Genomic DNA, 24,926 nt, shown 5'->3' on the forward strand with positions numbered 1-24,926 from the left:
GTCTGGGAGTCCTGCAACCCTCCAGGCTCGGTGGAGGTTGGCATGAGCTGCCCCATGGGCATTTGGTAGGGAACAAAACCAGAGGGGCCCTTCCTGGGGGCAGACAGGCAGTGCCCACCTTTGGCGTTCCAGGGCAGGTTCACAGTGATCATGGGAAAGGACGCTTCTCCTTTCAGGAGGATATTTTTTGGGTCCAGGTCACCCACTTTAAGCTGATAAATCCTGCTGAAAGCTCCTGGTAATCCCGGCATGTAAGAGAATTTCAGCACTTGCTTCTCGCCAGGTGCAATGGAGCCCTGCAGGGACAGGAGAAGAGGGAGGGAATGCATCAAAGTGTTTGATGGGAGATGGCTCAGGGGACAGACAGGCTGAGGACACAGAGTCTCATCTAGAAGAAACCATCAGACCACATCACCTGTGTGATAAATGCATTACAGTGCTGGCTTTCACAACTGTTAGAGTAAATACTACGTGGTTTATAATGCTGACTTTTGTAAAAGAAGTTTTGCTAAAGTTTAGAGTTCTTTTAATGCGAATGTTGTGTTGTGATACCAATGTTGGTGAAGAGTTGTTGTAATATTAACATTTAACATTTATATAATGTTAAATTATAACATAGATATAATATATATAATATTTTATAACATATATTAAAAGTATATAACACACATAGATACAAATTATATCATATTAATTTATAACATGTATATATAATATTAAATTTAACATTTAATAGTGAAGGAATGGAAACCTGTTGAATATGTTGAAAAGTAACAAATGACCACCACTAGGACAACTGCACATGCTCCATAAAGGTGGGACAGAGGAGGAACTATGTTAAAATTTTTGAATATATATAACCATTTGTAAATATGTATTAGGCTGATGCAATACCCAGGGGATATAAGGGGTGCTGCTGTGTGGACTGGTGTGCCTCTGGCTGCAGCTAAGCTGTTAACCCTCTTAAAGCTGTTAGCTAAGCTAACCCAGTGCTGTTACTTCTGCTTTATTGACTTTGTCCCCTATTGTCCCTTATTAAATTTTCTTTAAATTTTAACTGGGGAGTGGCTTTTGTTTCTCACACCTTCCACCTTCCTTGTGCCCAAAAGGTCAAGCCTCCGACCCCGGGGTGCCGTGTGTCCTCCCCAGGGCTCACAAGGCTGCAGCCCCAGCACAGCCTGATGCCAGCACAGCTCTGCTGCTAATGGGCTGTGCCCTCTGCCAGCAAGAGCCTGCCTCATCAAAAAAAGGCTCTTCTGCTGCTGCTGGGGAGGAGAAGTCCCTGCTCTCAGCAGGGCCAGCAGCTCCTCTCGTCCCGTGTAGGAGACAGGCATGCAGAAATGGCAAAGCCAATTGGCTTCCTCTTCCCACTGCAAGGAGGGACAAAGGCAGGAGTGCTGCTTCGGCTCAAAGACATCCAGGCAGGACGGAGAAGCTTGGGCAGTGGTGGGATGCTGCTAATCTTTCTCCTTGCTCTTCCAGCCCCGCTGCTCCCTGGCCCCCTCACTGCCCCACAAAGCCGCTGCACAGCAGCAAAGCTGGAGGAGGCAGGGAGCAGCAAGCCTAGCAAGGGACACGTAAGTGGTGCTCAGCTGGCAGTGGGGAGGCAGGGCCAAGGACAATGTCCTGTGTGATCACACAGCCTGGCTAAGGTGACCCTCAGAAACGCTCCAGTGCCAGCACAGACTGAGACCTCAGCCGTCGGGGTCCCCAGAGTGACTGTGAGGAACCAATTAGATTTTTAGTTATGCCTCAGCATCTGCTATAAATCCATTTTCTGACATGGGGTGAAAAATTACTGTAGGGGCTGTCCACGTGCTGGGAGCCCTAACACATCCCACGTGTAAAGGAGGCTGCTGGCAGACAATGCAGGCAGGCTCCGTGTCTGGGGGGCTGCAAGCGACCTCCCCCTTGGAGGCGGGCAGACCCCGAGCCCAGGAGAACTTTGCCCACCCGACCAAGTCTTCCTAAAAGGGCTGAGTTATGGGAGTGTGAAAACCACGTTCACTCTACTGTGAAGATTTAAAAAGTTTAATAAAGGACAATAAGAGATAAAGACCCCAGAGCAAAGGTTATTACAGGCGGGTGCCTGTTCTCTTTGGGGATCCCCCTTAAATACCTTTGCCCTTACATCAGCCTGCTGCATATTCATAACCCTTATGCGTATCCATAAACTAGTTTACATTTTCCAGGAACTATTTTACATGGCCCCTCCTTGGGTCTGCATTTTTAGGGCATGCGTGTTCCTTGGCTGGGGTTTGGCTCCTTCTCTTTATCCCTTCCAGTTCGGGCCTTGGTCCTCACTGCCTTCTGACGATGAGTGCTGATCGTTGGCAGAGCTGTACAGGTGTCCTCATCCTGTGTTCAGTGGATGTTATCCCATCCAAGCAGGCATTTTAACACAAGCATAGCTATTTCACTACTATGTCTAAGCTTAAGTAGCAGCAGAAATACAAACTACATCTTTATAAGAGAGTGACTTTAACACCACACATATAAAATCCATTTAAGTATGTGGTATTCACATTCTCTGAACAGAGAGAGACATGATTCTCTCTCCCAGGATTTTTCCGGGAAGTTGTGAGATGCAGTGAGAAAGTTCAGAGAAAGAAGAAAACAATTCTCTCTATTTGCTGCCCCTGTTGTTTGGCATGTGTGGAATGTGTTATGGAAATTGTTTAGCAAGGAGGGATTTGTTAATTAGACACCGGTGATGGTTGTTTGGATTGATTGGCCAGTTGGGCCAAAGCTGTGTCGTGACTGTCTGGAGACAGCCACGGGGTTTTCTTTAGTATCTTTTTACTATGATATAGTTCTAGTACAATATAGTATAAGATGATAGAATAGAGCAATTATTCAGCCTTCTACAACACAGAGTCAGAGCGCGTTACTCCCCGCACGGGGGGGTCGCGCTCGATATTAATATTTGCGAAAAGCCGATATTATAATTTGTATCTGTAACAGGAGGAATCTTAGCACATAAAAGCAGCTACCACTGACAGTTTTCCCCTGCCATTTTTGGTTATTTTTTGTTGGGCTGGGAGCACCTGGAGGGCCTGGCTCCCTGCAGAGCCACTTCTTCCCTGTCTGTCTACCCTGCTGTCGCCGCTTCCCCGCTCGCCACGGCAAGCTGGCGCTCCGCTGACTCCAAGAAAAACATGAAAATGGATTTTATATGTGTCATGTTCAAGCAACTTTGTTGTAAAGATATCGTTTTTATATCTGTTGTTAATTAAGCTTGGTGAAATAGCTGATTTAAGTGTGCTTGGGTTAAAATGCCTGCTTGGATGGGATAGCATACGATGAACATATGAAGGCACCTGCTACAGATCTGCCAACTATCAGCACTCACCGTCTTGCAGACAGCGTGGGCCAGGGCCAAAACTGAAGACGATGACAAAAAAGGACTGAAACAACAGCCAAGGAATCCACATGCTCCAAAAAGGGCAGATCCAAGGAGGAGCCATGCTAAGCAACTCTTAGAACATGTAAACTAGTTTAGGGAAAAAGTTTCCTATGCATTAGAGTCTATGAATATGCAACAGGCTGATGTAAGGGAAAAGGTGATTAAGGGGGATCCCCGAAGGTAACAGGGTGCTCTTGGCTGAGTGCCAAGATGCACCTGGCTGTAATAACCTTTGCTCTAAGGTCCTTGTCTCCCATAGTCCTTTATTAACCTTTTTACACGTTCACAGGAGAGTGAACGTGTTTTTCACAGCGCGGCTGGCAGCACACTTGCTCCATCTGCCCAGCAGGATGCCGACAGAGCCTCCCAGGGTTCCAGCGGTAACGCTCTGTCCCTGTCCTCTGTTACTCTCTCCGTTTCTCATTTTCTCTCTCTGCTCTCTCTTCTATCCTTTCTGGTCAGGACCATACCCTCTCTTTATCAATACACAATTTTCAGATATAGTACTTGCTGCGTTTGTGCCTTATTTTTGTCCGAGAAATCTGCCAAAAAGAATTCTCCTCTACTCCCCTGACAGCAGGACAGGACAGTGACCAACACACTCGTGCCTCCCGCCGGTGTCTGCCTCTGACAGCAGAGCCACCCACCAGCCACGGCCGTGGGGGAGTCTATCAGGAGAGCCCTTGTTTGACCTTCTCTGCCCCCAGCAGAAATTGCTTACAGCCCTCTCTCTCTCATGGCTGGGTTTGTGTTTTCCCCTCTGACTTCTTTCCCCCTTTCCCCGCCCCTCTTTTCTCTCTTTAACACTCTCCTGGGCCACCTGGCACAGGGCTGGGGTCGGTCACTTGTGCTACTTACAGTGGTGGGCTTGACCAGAAACACGCCAGGCAGATGCTGGCTTGCAGGGCTAGGGTTTAGCACCCACTTGAATTCAATCCTGCCAGTGTTCTCCAGGGTGACCGTGCTGTGACCAATTTCGTTAAACATCTGGAGAGAAGGCACAGGAGAGGGAAGTTACAGACCCAGGCCTGCTGCTGGGAATCTCCTTCCTCTCTCCTGGGGTTGGAAGCAGACACATCGTGGGAGCAGGGACCAGGGAGGAGATGGGGGCACTTGGGAACCTGGGGAACCCCCAGGCACAGGGCACCTGCACAGGACCAGGGAGCTCTGGCAGCACACAGAGGTGTGGTAACAACCATGTGAGGGCCAGCAATGAATGAACCAGGGGACACAGGCCCTCTGCACTCTGAGGGGTCACCAACAGCCAGGAGAAACAGAGACAGCACCGAGGCATTCCAGGAGAAAAGGCACCTGCATGCAAGTATTGGCAAGCAACACACATGCAACAAGGGAGTCACACAGGGCTACACAGACAGGGCCAGCAGCTGGAAATATCTGTGGGCTTTCAACTGGAAAAGAGTGAAGAGGGGATTATTCTGGGACAGTCTCTCCAGCTATAGTGACTGCAAGCCCAACTTCTTCCCTGGATTATCTGTGGATCAAGCAAGAGCTTTGGACAAGAGCATCTCCTTGGGGGTCAGGCTTGAGGCGTGGATCAGCAGAGGGATGTCTCAGGGACACACCCCTCAGAGCACCCCCACTGGGACCCTGCCTGGCCCAGGAGGCACTGTTAGGTACCCTGAAAAAGAGGCATTCCCAACATTTTTGGAGATGGCCATTCTAAACCAGCTTGGATGCCGGGTGTGTCCCTCAAAGGTTGAGCTTCCAAGCCCCAGAGCCAACAAAGGGGCTGGGAAGGGGAGGGAGCCCTGGGCCGAGGTGGGCAGGAACCCGCTGGCCGTGGTTCTAGGGCAAGGAGCTGTGCCAGGGGCCGTGTGTGGTACCTGAGAGCCACAGTTGATCTCCTGGAGGCTCAGGGAGTAGCTGACGCGTGAGGCGATCAGCCCCACCTCGTAGGTGGGGCCTCCCTCCACGTGGCACAGCGCCTTCACACTGCCGAGGACGTCGCGGTGGCCGGAGAAGCTGAAGGAGACCTTCTGGCTCTGTCCTGGCTGCAGCACACCTGACAGCGGCAGGATGCTGAAAGCCTGGATGGAGGACAGCAGAGACTGAGGTGTTGAGCACGGACATGGATGCAGAAGAGCATCTTGGAGCAAAGTGCAGCTGTAGCCAGAGGGGCCTATTCCCCAAACACAGCCGGAATCACCCTGATCTCATCCTGCTTCCGTGCCACTGACCAGTGGAGGGACCATGGGGAAAATCTTCTCCCATACTCACGGATCAATGCAATAACTAATACACTACATTAAAGTGAACCGGGATGTCTCCTGGCAGTAGAAATTCTCTCTGATGCACAGCTTGCCTTTAAAAAGCATTTCTTACTGCTTTTAGAAAAGGAGGAGACTCAGAGTGAGAGCTCTTGGAGCTGAGCAAAGGACTCCAGCCCAGCTCATCTGGCTCCTGAGGCTTTTCCCCTCTCTCTCTGATTTATAGCCTGCTTTCTCCAGGTGCCTCAGCAAAAGCTCCTGCACAAATTTCCTATGGACCACCTGATGAGGTCCAGGGGGAGCAAAGCCCTCCACAGGTGCTGCACAGCATCCTTGGGCAGCCCTACATGTCCTGCACGGCCTCTCCAACAACCAGTGGCTTCAGCAGCACTTGGTGATGGGCCTGGAGGGACGTGAGGCCCCTCTGTGGGCAGTGCTGAGGGCCACCAGTGGGAGTGGGAGCTACAGCCCTGCTTGCCACACTGACAATGGGCAAGTGAGACACATTCCCTCTTCTCCGCTTCGAGGGGAGCGTGCGGTACATCCACGGAGGACGCGATTCCTGCCAACCCTAGTGGGAGGTGAGGGGCTTCAGGAGCTTGTGGCAGCACCTGAAAAACAAGCCATTTTCTACGCCAGGAGCAAGAGACAGCCACGTGGCAAAGCCTCGGTTTGTAAGACAGCTTCAGGGCCACCAGTGCAATACCAGCTCTCGGGTGAAAGCAGAGACCTGGGAACAGGTAGTCTGGCTGGGCTGGGAAGAGGGTACATGGAGATCAGGACTCAGCACTGCTTGCTCTGGGAAGGAAGCTGGAGGTCTTACCATCATGATGCAGATAAAAGCCTCATCTTACATTGTGACGAAAACCAGGCCAAAAAAAATCCCACACTCAACACAGGTCTGTAGGATCTGAGCAGGCTTCTCCAAGGAAAACTGTCCTGTTTCTCCCTCCCACACACCCCATACCCAGCCACAGGCACTGTCAGGGCACAGGACAGCAGGGCAGCAAAAGGGGAGGTCAGCACGAGGGTGACTTGTTGGTGGCAAGCTGGGGAGGCAACACAAGCAGTAGGTGTACAAGAAAATCTACCTCTGCTCCTAAAGACTGGGCAAAATCCTGCACTTCTTTCAGGGCTCTGCCTGCCTCCTCCTTTCTAATCTTGAATCTCCTTTTATATGCCGAGCAATCCAAAGAGGTTCTCTGCTCCTTTGGTGGCTGGGGTTTGAATTTAGGTGGGTAAAGCTCATATCTGGAAAACAACAGAACTGTGAACAGGGACCTGCAGTGGGAGGGAGGAAGGGACACCTGCACGAGCAGCTCCTGGTCAGGATGCAGCCCCTGGGTGGGTGCTGGCCCGTTGAACTGAGAAATGGTTTGATCCAGCCCTTCCCACTCCAGGCTGGAGCAGGTCTGTTCTAAAGGCAGCCCAGGGATGACACTGAGGGAACAGTGGTGCAGCAGCTGCAACTGCTTGCATTGAGCAACTAGAGAGGACAGGGATTAACACCTTGTGGGGATGCAAAAAGCACAGTGGGAGAGGGAAAGACAGAGAAGGAAAGCAGAAAGGTGAGATTTGAGGCACCGAGGGGCAGACCCGGCCAGTGACGAGCCAGCCCAGCAAACCCCAGGGCCCAACGCCAGAAACTCTGCAGCTCCACCAGGTATTTATCAGGAATGTTTCCCTGACAGTGTTGGGGGGCTTGGTTGACATTTTCCAACACTCCCAGGTGACTCAGGTCACATTCTCCATTTTAAATTGAAGCAGGTGCTCGGGGCAACTCTGCTTGTGTTTCTAATGGCACGTGAGGGACACAGTCGAGCCGTGCCTGCCTGTCACCCTGCTGAGCTGCAAGTGCTCCCCACACAGCCAAACACGACCTGGGTGCTCCATTCCCAGACAGGCATTCAGGGCCTGTAATGACCTGCTCCCCAAAGATTCACTGCCTTTAGCTTTGTGGCTTGTTACCTAAGGCTGGGTTTCATTTCTGGATGAGGGGCAGTCTCACCACAACCCCCAAGAGATCCCTAATCATCTCTTCCACTGTCTTTAGTTTTAATGAATGGTTTGAAGCAACTTCCCAGGACTATGGTGCCCAGACAATGACATTTTTCACTCTAAAGCAGAAACTCTTTGGGAGGCAGGGATAGGAGATGATGTGATGAACAAGTCCTGCTGTCAAGCAGTTCAGAACCCATAAGGGACATGTTGCAGGGGAAAAGTCAAAATGAGCAACAAGTGTCACAAAAAAAAGGGAGTGAAGAATGAAAGCTGACCCCTAGGAAAGAAATCGTTCTGCCAGTAAAGGAGTTGTCTCAGAAAAGAAGGAAAGGGAAGGTAACAAGATGTTCAGCATCAGCTCAGGCACCAGGTAGCTCTTTCTCTGGTGTTGGGACTTTCTGGGCATCCTCCAGCACAATGCAAGGGAGGAAGGCAAGGAGCAGAGAGCAGCTCCTGCAGAGAGGACCCATCCCAAAGCAGAGGGGCCAGAAGGGCCTCCAGCAGCACTGTGGGAGCTGGGACTAGGAGCCTTCATCAAGGTGGACATTGCCTCGGGCCACAGAGGTCTGAGAAAGCAGCTTTCACCCCAGCTTTCCTTCCCAGGGGAACCACTGTGGGGGCTAGGCAGCACCAAATTGGTGGAAAACCTATTTCCTGAGCATCCAGCCTGACCATGGCTGGTCAGTGTTATTTGAGCAAGGAAAAGCCAGAAGCTGACAGACTTGTCAGCTCCTAGGCAAACAGCTTTGTTCTTTGCCAAGTACAAACAGGGCACCAGGAAGAAGAGCTTCAGGGAGAGGGCAAAGGTGCACATACCCCAGCTTGTCCACCGGACGCAATGACCAGCGGTACTTGACGGGAAGAGAGCTGCAGCTGGTCATCTCCAGAGAGCACACTTCTTCAGTGCCACCCGCAAACGCCAGGGTGCTGGGCTGGATTTGGAGATTCGGGAAGTGGGCTTCTCCCCGAAGGGCGATGTGGGACACCGAGGAGGTGTCAGTGAGGCAACAGGTCTTGGTGTGGAGAGAGCCTAGGAAAAGGACACAAATGTCCATTTAGGCACCAATTATGGCATGACTCCTGGTGTGAGTATCCTGGTAGGATGAAAGTGTGATTGGACTTTAGCTCTTTATTATCTGAACTACAGCTCACCGAGAAGCTGCACGAGGAGTTAATCATCACTTGGCTCCCTTCGACACCGATTCCAGACTGCAGCCTTGAAAATGCCCACTCTTAGCCCTGCTGAACACTGCAAGCTTGTCTCTCTCTGATGGGGAGGAGCTCCCTCACCTGCCCCAAACCAGCACCAGTTATCTCTCAGTGATGAGTGTGCACCCAGACCGAGCATTTACTCTGAGAATTCAAGCTGCAAAATTCCCTGTAAAGGCTGCCAACACTCCCACCGTTTTCAAGCTACATAAACAGTGAGTCAACACGAGTTCACATCCATGCTGGCCACTGTGATTACTGTTGCTTTTCTTGTTTAATTTATTCAAAAGGCAACGTAACAAGTGCCTCAGCGGTGATGCAGGGTGGGGAAGAATCAGCTCACAAAAGGTAATTCGTTTTCTTAAAAAGTTCATTAACTTCGTTGTTATGGGGTTAGGGTTTGAGTGAATTTTCCCCTTGGTTTGGGAAGGGGGATAGGGGTTTTGGGGGGTTTTGGCTGTGGGATGGGCTTTTCCATTCAGGGTTTTTTGGGAGCTGTGCTGTGATGCCGTGGGCGGTTGTGAAGTCAGACTTGAGGTTCGGCAGGGAGGAGACCTTCCCTTCCTTCTGCTCGGGGATTGAAGGTCGGCCGCGTGCTGCTGCAGGAGGTTGTGTGCTTGGCCCCGGGACTGCCCTGGCTGCGGCTCAGCACCGGGATCCAACCTGTCTTCCTTTCCCTTTCCCTTTCCACTTTCCCCTTTCCCCTTGCCTTGCCTTCCTGCCTTGTCTCCTTCCTGCCTTCCCTGCCCTGCCAGAGCCCACAGCTCCTCCTGCCTGTGATCATAACTACACCAAAGGGGAAAACCAGTACTTGGCGGGTTGGAAACTTCTGTTATCGTGCTGTTGTTTGTGCCAATATATTCTAGTAAAGAACTGTTATTCCTTTTCCCATATTTTTTCCTGGAAGCCCTGTGATTTCAAAGGTGTAATAATTTGGAGGGAAGAGGTCATCTTTCCATTCCAGGAAGTTTCCCGCCTTCCTTGGCAGACATCTGTCTTTTAAACCAGGACAGGGACATCCGAAAACACTGACTTTCTATTCCTTGATTCTATTTGATCCCACAATGGCAAAAGGCTACCTGAGGCACCAGCAGCCCTGGAGTTCACACCCTGAAGAGGCTGCTGTGGCAGACCATGAGTGAGGGATGCTTTTACGTTCCAGTGCTCCATTTTGGAACGCTCAGATGCCCCACGCTGTGTCCAAGCCCAGGGAGCACTCACCAGAGGAGGTGTCCTTGAAGTAGAGCTTCTTGAAGTGTGTTGAAGAGCTTGTTGAAGTGTGTTGAAGTCTTGAAGTCTTGAAGAGCTTGTTGAAGTGTGAACTCCGTCTGGTGACACACCCCCTGCCATGGCGAGCACAGAGGAGGAAATGGCTTGGTTAAAGGGAATTAAAGCAAAGAGGAAATGGCTTGGTTAAAGGGAATTAAAGCAAAGTCTTGGCTGTCGTGGCTTGGGGGTGTAAAACCTGGTGTCAGGGCAGGTTTCAAACCAGCACACCGCCATGTGCTCAGCACAGTGCCTGTGTGGACAGGAGGCAGCTAAAGCCAAGCGGCCAGCAGCCAACAGCCACTGATGGGGCTTTGGGCACAGGGCAGGCAGGAAAAGCCCCCGGGTTGCTGGTGGTCCCATGAAGGACCCTGAACACACACCCAGACATGGTTCCGTGCCTCAGTTTCCCCATCTGTAAGGTGATGGACATAAAGGTGTCCCCACAAACCTCTGTAACCAGCCTTTCCTGCTTTGCTACTTCCTAGCTGGAACTGGTGCTCCCATGGAGGAGCTTTCTCCGGAGCTTTTGACCCACACAATCATTACAGACAGAGTTTTGAGACATGAAGCCAGGGGAGCCCCAAACACCCTCTGAAAAGAGCAGCAACAGTTCTACACAGCGGACAGATGAATCCTAGAGGAAAGGACCAGCTTGTCACCAGTGCACCAGCTGGCACAGCCAAGAGCAATAGCTTAAACAGCCAAACAAGGGTGTCCTGAATCTAGCACACCACCTCACCTGTCCTTGAGCTCAGCAGACAGGCTCCAGAAGTCACCAACATCCACTGAAATCAGCACTTGAAGCTGCACAACACTCACGAGTTTATTTCATGGCTGATGCCAATCAATGCCCACTGTGTCTTTTGGTTAAAAATCAAGAACTGTGCCTTCTGTTGTATTCACAGGACTGCCACTGGCTCTGCTCTGCACCTCTCAACAGAGGCACAGGCCCTTGCTCAAGGAGAAAGCTGCTTATGTAATAAAACCCCATGACCAATCTGGGGGAGGGACAGAGGAGAATCAATTATTTGATGGTGAAAGGTTCCCTCTTGATTTCCAAAGTAAAAAAGCAGCACTTTTCCTCCAAAACCAAAGCCAGCATACTTGTTTCTCTACTGTGGGCAGACCTACTCACCACTTTTCTCTTGCTAAGTAATAACTTTCTTTTTCTTAATCCCTGTCCTTCATCTCATTGGTGAAATCCACTGCAGATTGCTTTGATTTCTTTGCTGCCTCGATTCAGTGCCTCCCAGCAGCAGCAGCCTAGCTCCAAAGCTCCAGAGCAGCCAGCATCAGCTCTCCTGCTTACCCTACGTTATCCTAGCAGCACGTGGCTCAGGCTAGCAGGGACAAGCCCTCATGTGCTGTGGTCCTGAGGACTGAGCTCTGCCTCCCCTGTCATCAGCCCTTCTCCCTTCTGCTGGGCCAGGATTATCTCTTGCCATGGCACCAGCCCACGGGATGACGCCCAAGTCCTTGGGACAGCTCCTGCTGCACAGCTCCCTGTCTCCCACATCAGCCCTTTCCCAGCTGTGGAAAGGAGGTAGCGGAGCACTCTGTGCACAGGAGCTGGGAGCACGGCTTGTGCCCCACAGCATGGCCGTGAGAGGTGAGGTGGGGCTGCTGCTGCCCATCTGGGATGGATTATTAACAAGATTTTTTACAAACACTGCTGCTGGTGCAGAATCACCCAGGCTGGCCCACCTCCAAAGCCCTGGGGACCTTGCTGGGTGTTCAGGGGGGACATCCCAGAGCAGCTACTGCCCAAAGCTGATCCATCCCACTGCCTGCCATGGCCCAAGGCAGAGGGAGATCCCTGCAGGGAGGAGTCGTTCCAGCTCCAGGTTACCCACACAGGGCAGGAGGCATCCTCACACTAAGGCAATTCCAGGATCAAAGCAGAGATTAAGACCTCAGGAAACACCTGCACAACCTGCTCTGCTCAACCCCAAAATGAGGTAGGTGGGGGATGTCCCAGAGACAGCCACAGATGTGCCCACCAAGCTCCCAGAGTCCTTACTTGATAGTCAGGATCGCAGACATAGGAGATCCAGCCACACTGAACTGGAATTCTTCCTCAAACGTCCCCAGCACGCTGGCACTGAAGGAGACCTGAATCGTCTGGGTCCCACCAGGTGCAATGATGCCTTCCTCGGGTGCAAACTTGAAGCAGAAGCCCACGTTTGCAGTTGAAGGGATATAGGTGAAGGGAGCATCAATAGCTCCTCGGTTAATCAGCTTCACCTGCAGCAGCAAGAGAGCAAAATGGAAATACATGTGGAATCTTCCCTTCTGGTGAGTTGTTGTCTAATGATGCAATTCACACCCAGAAAAGGCAGAGGATGCTTTGTGCTGCTGAATGGCAGAAGCAACAACAAAAAAAAACACAACAGGACAAGTTCTGCCTTTGGGTTTTCATGCAAAGCCGTGGTAACTCCACAGAAGTGGAGTCCATAACCCTGGGGTTATCCCATGGACACAGAGCACTCCACCTCTGGTCAGCATCACCAAGCTCATTCAGACCTGGCCCTGAGAGCAACGTGGGGTGATTGCAGCTGCGTGGTGAATCACCACAGAGCTGCTGCTGCCCCAGCCAGCACAGCTCCAGCAGTACCATCTACTCATTCACCTTTTCCCACGTCATGAAAACAATACATTGATAATGAGGGATCAGCATCTAAATGTATAGACAGCACCATCTTATGGTAGGAAAACTCAGCGTGTCTTTCCCTTCCACAGCCAAGCTTTTGAAAGTGTCTGGCATGATGCAGTGCCTCATTTTCCACCTCTTTCAGTTGCTCTCTCTTTTTTTTGGTTTTTTTTTGGTTTTTTTTTTTTTTTTTGTTTGTTTTTTTTCAAACTTGACACTATTGTGGGGGAGGCAAATAGGTAGAAAAATCCTTTGCTTTATTCCCAGGAGCACTTTTCTCTTTCTGGAGTCAGAGATGCACCAAGGTGAAGTGTGGTGAGGGACTGGCCAGCAAGGGAAAGAACTCCCAAGCCCTTTGCAAGGGCCAGCACTGAGCCAGGAAGCTGGATGGCTTTCCTGTGGCTTCCAGGAATAAGCAGGAGACACTTGACTGGAAGCTGTTTGCAGTGGACTGAAGCTCAAACACAGCCAGGTTGTTCCAGCTGCTTCTGAGCAGCCCAGTACAAAGGTGCCTTGTGTCTGCCACTGCCACAAAAGCCTCTGAACATGCAGCTTTTTGACCTAGTGTTGGTTTCACATGCCAAGGGTTGTTCTGCAGGAAGCCTCCCAGCTGATCCCCAGAGAAGGGACTGGGGCTTCATGAACAACAGACACACCTTTCAGACGGCCCCAGATCTGAGCAGAACATCAAATATTCCCTGCTCACAACTGCCCAGGTTGGCAGGAATTCCACAGCCCCACCAGGAGCCATCAGGATCCATCCCAAGCCCTGCTGCTCACCTCATAAACGTGGGGGGTGTTGACAGAAACGTTCCCAAAGTTCAGTGTACGACAGCTGAGTTCAACCAAGGGTCCTTGGCCCTCCCCTGTGAGGCGCAGGGGCAGCCTGCTCTCACAGCCTGGGGAGAGATGTCCATTTCAGTACAATAATTCCCTCCGTTACACTGCATTTTCCAGGCTGCCTCAATGCTAGTCCCTGACTCTGAGCTGGATGCAACCGGCTCCTGATGCTGCAGGAGAAGATATGGACCCTTCTGTTCCCTCAGGAGATAGCCCTTGCGGCTGACTTGCAATTTCTAACCCATTCCTTGGGCTGGTTTCCAATCCTAGCCACCAGTCTGCCGAGTTTCAAACATCTCTGATGTCCTCTAGTGACAGGCCAAGGAGTAACGGGTAGAAATGGAAAGAAATTTTTGAGAGGGTGGTGAGACACTGGAGCAGGTTCCCCAGGGGCGTTGTGGAGGTTCCAGCCCTGAAAGTGTTCACAGCCAGGCTGGATGGGCTTGGAGCTCCCTGACCTAGTGGGAGGTGTCCCTGCCCAGAGGCCTTTGAGGTCCATTCCATCCTGAACTTACTATGATTCTGAGGTTTCCTTCCCATGCACTTAGAGGAGCTCTGAATTCCATTCAGTGCAGGCACAAAGCTCATGAAGAGTTTGGCAATTGCCAAACTACCTGGCCCAGAAGCACACGACTTTGTTGCCAAAGTCCTCAACTTCTGGCACTCAGCATTGTGTTCTATTTCCACAGACTGAGCTGCAAGGTGACAACTCCCACCCAGGGACAGAAGCAGGTGCTGGCCAAGGGTGCTCCTTCCGCAAACACCCAGGGCTCAGCGGGGCTCAGCCACTCTGGTCTGGCGGTGTCTGGGCAGTGGGAGTGATCCAGGGTCAGGGAGCACATTTCTAACTCAGCTCCTACCACCTGATGATGGAGCCATGTCAAATGGACCCATCCTGGAGGTCAGTGGTCTCTAGAGGGGCTTAGTGCTTGTTCACTAAAGCTGTTCTGCTCTGTAGCTCTTTGGCCTTTGAGGGAATGCTGGCAAAGCCATGGCATGAAAACCTCTCCCTGCACTGCCTGGGTTGTTCTGGGGTCAGTAACCCACACACGGCTGTTCTGAGCCCTGGCCTTGCACGGGAGACTCCCTGGGAGCTGCAGGGCCAGTGGGGATGTGCCAGCACTGCCCTGCTGACCAGGGACTCTTCCCAGCAGTTACAGGGGAGCCCAGTGGGCTCAGGCTTGCACCGTGGCTGCACTGAGGGTGAGAGAGGCAGGGGAAAGGAGCTGTACCTGAGATGCTGCAGTAAGCCACACTTTGGTACTCCAGTGCCTCTAGGGGTTTGAAGGTCACCTTGATTTCGGCCGAACAATTCGGCCCAATTTCTCCCTCCTAAAACAGAAAGGGACAGCAAAACATTTATCTTCAAACTTCACATTTCTTGTTTTCAACCACAGTCCTGCAAGCCTTTATTTAGAGCATCAGTGATGAGTGAACAACACAAAGAGCCCAAGGAAACACTCCAAACCCAGCTCAGCACACCGCTGGAAGCTCTCAATGCTCAGCTGATCAGCTCCCACTCTCCACAATATTGCTACTGCTCTGACACAAGCCCTTGGTCACATCATGCTGCTGTCAGCTACAGTGGGATGTAACTGCCACTGTGCACTGGTGGCTCTTCACAGGAAGAGACCATGATCCCCTTCCTTGGAAATAAAACTATTCGTGTAACCTGTTTTGAAAGGAAGCAGAGGTGGGGATTATTCTGGGGTTTACTCCAAGATGAGAAGGGATTTTGCTCTGTGCAGACTCCAGGCATCTATTGTCTCTCACAACGCCAGGACTCACAATCAGAGCTCTGGTTGGTGGGAGGATGTGGTGGTTTGCTTGCACACGCAGAAAAGGAAAAGGTTTTCTGTCTGTGTGTGCAGGAGAACTCAAAAGGCCCATTTAAACCTTCCACCCTTGTGTCCAGGCTGTCAGAGGACACTGGAAGGGACACTCAGAAATAGTGCAAGGCGTGGTTACAGGAGGGGATTGGCATTTCTGTGATCAACCTTGGGCTGGATTTGGCCTCCTTTTCCCAGCCAACCATGGCAAGCCTGAGGTCAGTATGTGAAATGGCAGAGCTCCAACACCCTCTGCTGAACCCCAGGCACCACGGGGGAGCCCCTGCCTACAAGAACTGCTCCCTGTGGGCACTGCAAGGACACGCACGGAGCGCCCTTGAGCTCGAGCCCTGGCAGCAGAGCTCGGCTTTGTCAGGCTCCCAGCCCTGCCCTGAGCCTGCAGGGCAGAAACGCTTTTAGCAGCGAGCTCTGCAGCTGCACCAAAACTCCACATCCTTCCTCCCAGCACATCGGGCCAGCTGAGCATCTGCCGAGTGACCGCATCCGGGTGGGTGGGAGGAGGAAGGGGGGAGAGGAGGAGGAGGAGGGGGAGGAGGAAGAGGAGGAAAATGCAGCTACCACTTACCACTGGCTCAATGAAAAAAATGTCATCGGAGAACAGCATGGGGTCTTCTTGCACCTTTGCTATCTCCTCCTGGACCGTGTCGCTCAGGAGGGCAGTGCAATCTTCACAAGAGCCCTTCTCCTTCTCTGTTTTTTCCTCCTCCGTTAAGTTTTCCAGCCACGTCTCTGTCCACGGCTCCAGAAAACGACACTGCCTGCAGCCACAGGAGAGACAAGGCCAGCAGATAACTGAATAAGCCACATATTTGCAGAGGGAAGTGTGAGTGCAGGAGGGCAAAGCACTTGGGGGAGGAGCAGCAGCAGCTCCCCAGCAAAGGCTGACCCCAAGCCGTGGGGTCCCACACGGATCAGAGGATAACTTGCTGCTCACTGGCACAGCAGGTAGTTTTACTCCACACCTGCAAGCTCAGGAGAGGTTTCCAAAGCCAGCAGCCCTCAAGAGAACCTCCTGGCTCAAAGGTTCTGCCAAAACTGAGGGAGAATCCACCAGCCACTTCAAGTGGCTTTTCCTACCACTGAGCTGCTCGGGGGAGGCAGATAAAGATCTCGGAGCAGGACTTCCCTGGGAAGGGGAGACGAAGCTGGGTTGCAGCTACATGTTACCAGCATCACTCTTTGTTTCTTCCATTTTGGACCTGCCCTGTTCCCTACTCTGCCTTTCACAGGAGCATCCCAATGGAAATGGATGAATTCAGGCACCGCACCCCTTCAGTGACATTCAAGGTTTTATGCATGAAAGCAGAGGCTCTGAGAGGGGAAGGGACTTTGTTGTGCAGGAGGGAGACAGCAAACTCCTGGAGAGGCCTTTTCATGATCCAGAGCTTTTTGGGCCCCATCCCAGTGCATGGTAGCAAGAATGTCCTGAGAGGGAAAGGGTCCTGCACTATCTCCTCTCATAAAAAAGTCCTCTCTGCTCTGAGATCTCAAGAGCTGCTCTGACAGCAGGACAGGGGCCTTGGAGCTACAACCATGCCTAAGACTGGAAGTAAGGAAGAATAAAATGTCCTGGTGGCAGTCTAGGACACAAACTGGCATGAAAACAGATGTAATTGGGAAAAAAAAAAACAAAAAACAACAACAAACAAACAAACAAAAAACACAAAACCAAAACCAGGTTGAAGTTTACTTTGGGGAAACCTAGTTGGTTCTGAGGGGACAGTGGATCACCTGGGGTCCAGGCTGAGGCAGGCAAGTGGGAAAAAATGGAAATAAACAGCCCAGGGAAGTAGCCAGAGAGGGTCATGGGGTTTTTTGTTAACACACAGAGTTTGTCTGGAAGTCAGACACTGTGTAAGGAGATAGAGAACACTGGAAAGCCAAGAAGCCCAGGGCACTAAAGGACCCTCTCACCAGCCATTCAGGTGGGCAAGGGTCGATCTCCTGGTCCTTTGCAGGCAATTTAAAATGGCTCTGGGGGCTGCAAGCGACCTGGCCCGCAGCAACCAGGGGCTTGCCACGGCAGTTTTGGCCCAGCAGTTTTGGCCCGGCGTTTTTTCAGTTTTTGCACAAGCAGGCTGAGCAGAAAGGGTGCAGCCACCCACCCTCCTTGTGTAGTGGCTTGTGTCTTTTTGCTGGTTGCGAGGTGCTTGCCTTTTTTTTTTTTTTTTTTTTTTCTTTCTTCTTTTATATTTCCCCCAGCTATGCTTTACAAATGATGACAAGCCATTGCTGCTGCTGCTGCCAGCAGGAGTGTACTAACTCAAACAGAAGCTCCCAGGAAGGACGCAGCTCTCCAGGCCCCTGGCTGCAGGGAGGGTCTGAGCCTGGTGTTAATATCAGATGAGGTGCAAAAGACACCTGCGTGTGGTGTGGGCAGGTGAATGATCTGCTCTGCCCAGTGGCAGAGCTTAAGGAAGAAGTGGAAAGGCTGAGGAGCATTAGGGAGAGCGACACAGAAATAAACTGGTGGAGTTACACCCGTCCAACCCTGAGAGAAGCTCAGCAGGAGCCAGAGGAGCCCGGCCCTTCTTGGGATCAGGCAGAAGGAGGAGGCCTAGGAGACAGTGGGGAATGGAAGTGGGTCTCTGCTGGGGAGGTAATAAAATTCCGTCCTGACCCCCATCACCTACCCAGGTGCCCTGACAGAATAGGTATGAGGCCTGGCTCCAGCGGGGCAGGCAGATGACACTAAAGAAAAAATTCTGTCTGGAGAGTCTCCCAGCTGCACTTGGTCTGTCAGACAGATCACAGCCTCAAGAGTTAAGAAGAAAAGAAGGGCAGTGGTAGTAGGTGACTCCCTTCTAAGGGGAGCTGAAGGCCCTGTACATTGACTGGATCCATTCCACAGGGCAGTGTGCTGCCTCCCTGGGGTCCAGGTACGGGATATCACCAGGAAATTCCCTAATAACTAAATGAACTTCATCTGTTCACCACTGTCTGGGGTACAGTGACCGTGAAATAATAAGAGTTCTCAATATTCAGTGAAACACGGAGGGGCATCAACGAAACTTCTACTCTGGACTTCTGGAGGGCAGATTCGGCCTGTTCAAGAGACTGATTTAGGGAGAACCCTGGGAAACAGCCCTTAAAAACAAAGGAGTCCAGGAAGGATGGACATACTTCAAGAAAGAAGTCTTGAAGGCACAGGAACAGACTGTCCCTGTGTGCTGAAAGGCGAGCTGGCAGGGAAGACAACCAGCCTGGATGGGCAAGGAGCTTCTGAAGGAACTAAGGGAAAAAAAGAGTGTGTATCACCTTTGGAAAGCGGGCGAGCTGTTTAAGGATGTTGCCAGGTCATGTAGGAAGAAGATTAGAGAGGCAAAAGCCCAATGAGAACTTGAGGAAATCCAGTCATTGCAGCCAACATTTCCTTCCCAAAATGCCATCCTTGGCTGGAGTTTAAGTGGAACTGGAATGCCTAGTGCTGAGCTCCTGAAGCCAGCAGGGACACACACCCTAGTGCCAGGCACGGTTTACTTGGCCCAAACCATTCAAAAGCACCAACACCCCCCCGAGGCCACACGTCAGTTTTAGCCTTGGGCCATGTATCTCAGTGAAATGCATCTGTCAGACTAACCTCCTCTTCTCTTTATTCTCTTCTTCCTCAGTAGGAAAAGTCTTCCACTGGAAGTGGGCCGTGACGTTACTTCTGTTTTCAATGAACACGGTTGTGTGGTTTGACATGGTGATGAAAGTCTTCTCAACCTCCACAAAATTTGTGCTCAACCCAGCACGGACAGCTCCAGCTTCTCCATGGAGCTCTGTGTGGATGCTTTCTTCACCTGGAACAAAGCAAAGGGGAGTCTTTGCTCAGCTCAGTTGCTGATGGAAGCACAAGGAACAGAGCAAACCACGGGTCACAGAAGAAAGTGTCACAGCTTTTAGCTGAACGAGCAGTTCCATGGATCAGTACATTTATCACATCCTGACAGCTCTGGGTGTACGGCGTGAGGATGTCCTGGGCACCTCCTTAAACACCTTATTTCTGAGAGTGTTTGTGCAGATTTGGCCCCAAGGTGACAGTATGTGCAGTGAGATTTGTCAGTGTGCTCCGGTGACCCACTCAGATCACGGGGATTTCTGCATCAAAGTCCTTCAGGTGACGCTGAGGAGCTCTGTTCAGTCCTGGCTTGCCCAGGGTCTCCCTGGGCACCCCACCAGACTCCTGTCTCTTCTGATCCCTTGGATCCCTTGTTGCTGACAAAAAAATACACCTGGGGGCATGTGGGCAGCAAAAGGAGGCCCAGAGGAACAAGTGAAGTGACAGCCCACAGCAGGAGGGGACACAGGTGAGGAAACACAACCAGCCTGGCTCTGCAATATGCCAAACCACTACAAAACAAACACCGTGAAAATCATCATCATCTCCCTGTCCAAACCCACAGCCACATCAGTCTTGAAAGATTTTATATTGTTCTGATCTCAAAAACCAAGCTGGAGCATTTCAAATTAAATAAAAAAGGGACAAAGGAAAGATTAATAAGTACAGAGCAGCTTCTGTATGAAGGCTGAATGGGATTCCTCAGTCTAGAAATCAAATGGGAGATAGATGTGAGAGGTTGGCAATAGCATCAACAGTCTGGGAAATGGGGACAGGGAAAAATTTGTCTTGATTTGTCACCAAACAGGAACTCGAGGGCCTGGAAATGTTATTAGACAGAAACTAAATATATGTGTAAGGGCAACATAGCAAAAGGGTCTGTGACAAGCCAGTGGAGAAGCAGCATATGGGATAGAGGTGTGCAAGAAACACATTTGCATTGGAGAGAGTCTGATGGAAACCTCACACCTCACATACAGCACTGCCCAGGAATAAAATAAAATTAATAAAATTTCACCCAGGCACAGCCACAGGGTCGTGGAGAGTCAGGGTTCCTCCTTCCTCCACTCAGCAACTCCCAGAAAAACAGGAGTCCAAACATCTTAGCCCTGTTAGAGGGGATCCACTTTATCAACCCCCTAAACACCAGGGAGTTCTCTGTTTTCTTTGGGGTAAAGCTGAACAGGGGAGGGACCTCTAGAGGGAATGGAGGGGGATGGGACACAGGGAGCGCCGGTGGAGAACTGTCCTGTGCCCCGTGCAGGGCCCAGCACTCACCTGTGCTGCAGCACAGGGACCCGGAATGGTCACCGGTCGTCAGCGGGTGAAATCCCACTGTCACCTGCATGCTGTCACCAGCGCCCAGAGTTCCCATGGCCGGAACCACGGAGAAAGGACTGCAACACAGAGAGAGAGCAGCAGCTGCAATGCTCTGGTTCCTTTTGTTGCTCTTTCCCAGCCCTGTTATCACCCAAAGGTGTTTTGCACAAGGACAGATCCTCACCTCTGGGTGCTCAGCTGGTAACGAGCTGCCCGGTTACCGACATTGCGAACCAGCAGAGTCTTCTGGGTGCTGCACTTGACCGGACAGCCCGAGAAGTCCAGCTGCTCAGGGAAGTCCAGGATAGCTCGGGCACCAATGGCCCGAATTGGCACAACTATCCTTTCGCTTGGAGTGATGCAGACGAGCTCGTGGGAATAATCCTGCAGGAAAAGAAACTAGCTCAGCACGGGACATTTAGTGCCATCCCCATGGCAGAAGAAAAACCGTTTCCTATAACCCTTCAAGGGCATCAATTTACCTATTCCACCCTAAAATGAACACTAAGTTCTACTAATATGTCACATTTTAAAGGCACCAGTGCACTTTGCAAAACCTATCTCAGCGGCATTAAGTTCTTTTGTCACTTGGGTCATCCAGAGAACAGCCCTAGGACACCCTAATTTTTACTCTAAATTTTAATGATGTTAAATAATTCCTAAGCCCCTTCTAGGGAACATGGAGCTAGGGAACACAGGACATTCCTCTTTAGGTTTCTATATTCCCACTGTTGGAGAATAGGACAAAGTGTTATAGTGACTCTAAGCAGCAAAAAGATGAGAAAACAGCTGCACCCAAAAAGCTCCTGCACCTCTGGCCTGGTGTAGAAACATCAGATGGCTCAGAACTGCCCTCTAACTTTGCCTCTCCAACCACGTCAGGAGAAGAACAGTGCTAAGAGGTGGCAGCATGCTGTTGGAAAGAGCCTCTCTTTGCTTCCCTGCAAGGCTTCCTCCCTTCCATGCCATGTCCTAAACCCTTCTGTATGAACAAGCCTCCAGATCACAGCACTGAGATCAGACTTGCCAGGGCCCCAGCACTGGTGTTCAAACCTCCCCACAAAAGCACCTTTGGCAGGGAACGGGTGCCAGCTGACAGAGCCACCACAGTGACAGGCGTGAAGACAGAGCCACAGCAGTGTCACTGCCACAGGCTCTGGGGTCACAGCTCTGCCTGCAGGTTGTGCCTGCCCTACACGAGCTCTTTCAGGGAGGTGACCAAGGCCCCTGCAGCTCACCAACCTCCTGCTGGCTAAGGGCACCTAGAGCCCCGTGTGCCTGTGCCAGGCTGGGCTCACGGGCACAGCACATCCTCTGCCCTGGCCCTGCAGCTGTATCATGGTCAGCTGTGCTCTGGGACAGCACAGCTGCAAGGCTGGAGAACACAGGGTGTGAAAAAGCACTGTCTTTGCTCCAGCCCAGGGTGAGGCAGGGAAGCTGTTGCCAGCCAGGAAGGAGGAAAGCCCTCTGACCTCTCTGTTCCTCTAGTGTTTTCCACAATAATGAAATCCCTTCCACTGTACCTAGAGATGGCGGAAGATCTATCAACGCCCCTCTGTCATTTTCACTGTTCCCCGTGCTCTTCCCTTGGGAACGCTCAGGAATGTGCAGGGAGGGGCAGCAGAGCCTGTCAGGCCCGGGCGCAGTGCCTGACAGCGCGTGCCAGGCTGTGAGTGGCTGCAGGCTGCCTGCCCACGGCCTGGAGCCAGGCTCACAGCATGGAATGTGGGGGTGCACCGAGGACAGGGAAAACAGTGGCTTCGGAGAGAATTCTGTGGCTTGGCTCCTCCAGTCTCACCTTGTTCTCGTCGGGGGTGAAGCGGATGCGCACAAGGGCGGACGCGCCCGGCAGCACGACGCGGTACGCGTCGTTGGAGCACGTGAGCTGGAAGTAAGGCGAGCTCTCCATGGAGACCTTCACCACCCGACGAAACTGCAGGAAAAACATGAAACGATGGTTTTGCTGCTTGTGGACACAGGATGAAAGGAGACCTGTCCGTGCCCTGGTGACATCCCTCCTTGACCCCTTTTCCAAAGCACTTTCAGCTGTGGAGGTACAGGCACATAATTCCCGAGGGTGAACTCGAATCCCTTCTGTCTGGGTCCAGCATTTTGGCCAGCACTGGGGCAGTAGGGCAGTGCCTGGTGGGAAGGAAGGGCCGAGCAGGTCAGCACCAGCAGGATGGAGACAGAGCACTTGAACCAAGTCCTCTGCATATTCAACAAGGCCAAAAAACCTGCTGGCTCCTGCCTGCACACAGCCATGCAGTAGTCGTGTTCCAGAGGGGGAATGTGCTGCCTGAAAGCAAAACAGCACGTTATCCTGGGGGAAGGAAGAAATTCCCTTCTAGCAGATGAGGTTTGGGTAGGGCAGTTCTGGGGATACAGCCATGCAGGCAGACCAGCAAGAGAGGAGACCAAACACTGTGGCCGTACTGGGAATAAAAGCAAACCTGAAAAGCAAAAGGAACACAGCAAGACAACCCCTAAAACAAGGAGATGGCAAAGAGAATTTAAATGAGCAGTAAAGCAGCAAGGAAGAATCATGAAACCATGAGAGCAATCAGCTTGCCAAAAGTGACAGAAACACAGACAGGCTGTGCCTACCAACTATGGACTTCGAAGGCATTTTCTGCCTGGAGAAACAAAACCAGCACTGACTCACAGTGTGGTTCCAGTATTAAAAGCCAATCTTGGCTCTCCAGGGGTTCTTGCTGCCTGTGCAGGCAAGCTGAGCTGCTGGGCATTCCTGCCTGCAGCCAGCAGGCCAGGTTCTGCCCTCTGGGAAACACAGACACTGCAAATGTGCATTTTCTAGCACATAGATATCAACCCCTGAGCACCAAAATGCTCTCAAAAAGTCTAAACCAGATGATTTTGACTCCCTCCCGTCTCTTGCCATCAGCCTGCTTTTGGCACAAGGCTCATTTGAGAAAATGCTGCCCTGACTGAAATTCAAATGGTCTCAGTTTTCCTCTTTACAGCGGAACACAACTGCTGACATTTTTCAGCTTTGTCCCTCTCCACTCTCTTGGGAAACTGCAAAACAATCACAATTTCTTCAAGTGAAGGTAAAAACCTCCAGGAGCACTTGGCTTTGGATGTGCTGAGGTTCTCCAAAGGAAAAGCAGAGCACCATGGTGCTTTTGGAAAACCTGAGCAGAGCTGGATGAAGCCTAGCAGGAGCCCGAAGTGGCACCTGAAGCCTCCTGCTGCTTCTGCTACATCAGCCTGATTCCAGGGCTGTTTCAGAAGACACTTCCTGCAGTGCCAGTGCCATTAATGAAAAGTGATTCCAGCACAAAGTGGAGAAGACTCAGCCCCTGAGCTTTGACTGTGAGCTGCACAAAGGGAGCCAAACAGGCTGAGAGAGGCAGAGGAGCCAAGATGAACCAAGGAGACACAGGATGTGGTGTACACTCAAGGCAAAGCTTGAGAGCAGGTAAGAACTGTACAGCCCTCAACATTCCTATCAATCCAGAGCTTTCAAGAGAAGGCAGCTCCTTTGGGATAGATACCATCAACACATGGCCAAGATCAGGGGAGAATTCCCAGCACAGGAAGATTTCCACCATCTTGCAGAACAAAGGTGCTGAGACATTTTCTTGTGGATGTGCTGCAGCAGATAACTTGCTTTGCTGCACACTCTGGGAATTACACCACTCTCCTCTTCCAGCACAGTGTTAAAGCTCCACGCCCCAGCACTTACCTTGTCCTTATTCGTGACAGACAGCACCATCTCAGAGACCTCATGGGCGACAAAGTTCTGAAATACCACCTCTGGTGGGGAAATCTGAAACAAGTTCTGCTTCAGGGGAACTGACGACACCTGGAGAGGCGAGAGAGAGCAGGGAGAGGTTCAGCTGCTGGGAGGAAGGCTCATGAAGGATCCCTGACACTGACCCCCAGTGAAGTACAGGCCCTGGGTGAGCACCTCTGCCCAGCCCACACTGGGCAAGCAGTGGCTCACCCACCTCTGCTCTGAGCTGACCAAGAGCTGCTGGGCCACACAGAGCAGGCTCAAGCCAAGCTGCTCTTTTGGCATGTATTTCTCCAGGTTTCCTTCTCCAGAATGCCAGGCAGCACTTACCTTAAGCACAGCCCTGTGCCCATGTGGTCACAGAGCTCTGGGGCACTGAGTGAGCACTCATGGAGTAAGAAAAACCCACAAATTTACATCAGACTCCGTGGGAAACAATTCTGGGATGTCCTTTACTCTGAGACAGGGAAACCAAGGCCCACACAACTGCAAATACCTTTTTTGATCTAGAACTTAGACATCAGTAAGAAAAGAACAGTACCAGAGGAGGTGTGAGAAATAAGGTGATGT

The 24,926-nt window shown here is 51.5% G+C and overlaps 2 protein-coding genes across 2 annotated transcripts in view; both read right to left on the bottom strand.

The window, feature by feature from the left end:
• LOC137467638 (hydrocephalus-inducing protein-like) overlaps positions 1-10,501 on the bottom strand; it is an 11,164-nt gene extending 663 nt beyond the window's left edge. The window contains exons 1-7 of the mRNA XM_068179098.1: positions 10,494-10,501; positions 10,066-10,187; positions 8,452-8,665; positions 6,726-6,885; positions 5,251-5,574; positions 4,265-4,393; positions 119-296 (exon numbers count right to left, since the gene is read on the bottom strand). Coding sequence (XP_068035199.1) covers positions 119-296; positions 4,265-4,393; positions 5,251-5,574; positions 6,726-6,885; positions 8,452-8,665; positions 10,066-10,187; positions 10,494-10,501 — 1,135 coding nt within the window. The remainder of the gene's footprint in view (positions 1-118; positions 297-4,264; positions 4,394-5,250; positions 5,575-6,725; positions 6,886-8,451; positions 8,666-10,065; positions 10,188-10,493) is intronic.
• Positions 10,502-12,049: 1,548 nt separating this feature from the next.
• LOC137467644 (hydrocephalus-inducing protein homolog) lies at positions 12,050-22,518 on the bottom strand. Its single transcript, XM_068179103.1, has 8 exons — positions 22,395-22,518; positions 20,781-20,980; positions 20,555-20,673; positions 19,034-19,238; positions 16,019-16,211; positions 14,836-14,935; positions 13,544-13,662; positions 12,050-12,357 (listed from the first exon to the last, which is right to left on the bottom strand). The coding sequence occupies exons 1-8, from the start codon at positions 22,503-22,505 to the stop codon at positions 12,130-12,132; spliced, it is 1,275 nt and encodes a 424-aa protein (XP_068035204.1). The 5' UTR covers positions 22,506-22,518; the 3' UTR covers positions 12,050-12,129.
• Positions 22,519-24,926: the final 2,408 nt, after the last annotated feature.

Source organism: Anomalospiza imberbis, unplaced genomic scaffold, assembly GCF_031753505.1.
Source record: "Anomalospiza imberbis isolate Cuckoo-Finch-1a 21T00152 unplaced genomic scaffold, ASM3175350v1 scaffold_72, whole genome shotgun sequence".
Taxonomy (NCBI): domain Eukaryota; kingdom Metazoa; phylum Chordata; class Aves; order Passeriformes; family Viduidae; genus Anomalospiza; species Anomalospiza imberbis.

Coding starts and splice junctions, on each gene's coding strand:
- LOC137467644 (XM_068179103.1), bottom strand. CDS start 22,505: ATGGAGAGCTCGCCTTACTTCCAGCTCACGTGCTCCAACGACGCGTAC. Junction 16,212..19,033: donor GAGAATAAAGAGAAGAGGAG/GTTAGTCTGACA, acceptor CTGTGGCTGCAG/GCAGTGTCGTTTTCTGGAGC. Junction 13,663..14,835: donor GGCTTACTGCAGCATCTCAG/GTACAGCTCCTT, acceptor ATCTCTCCCCAG/GCTGTGAGAGCAGGCTGCCC.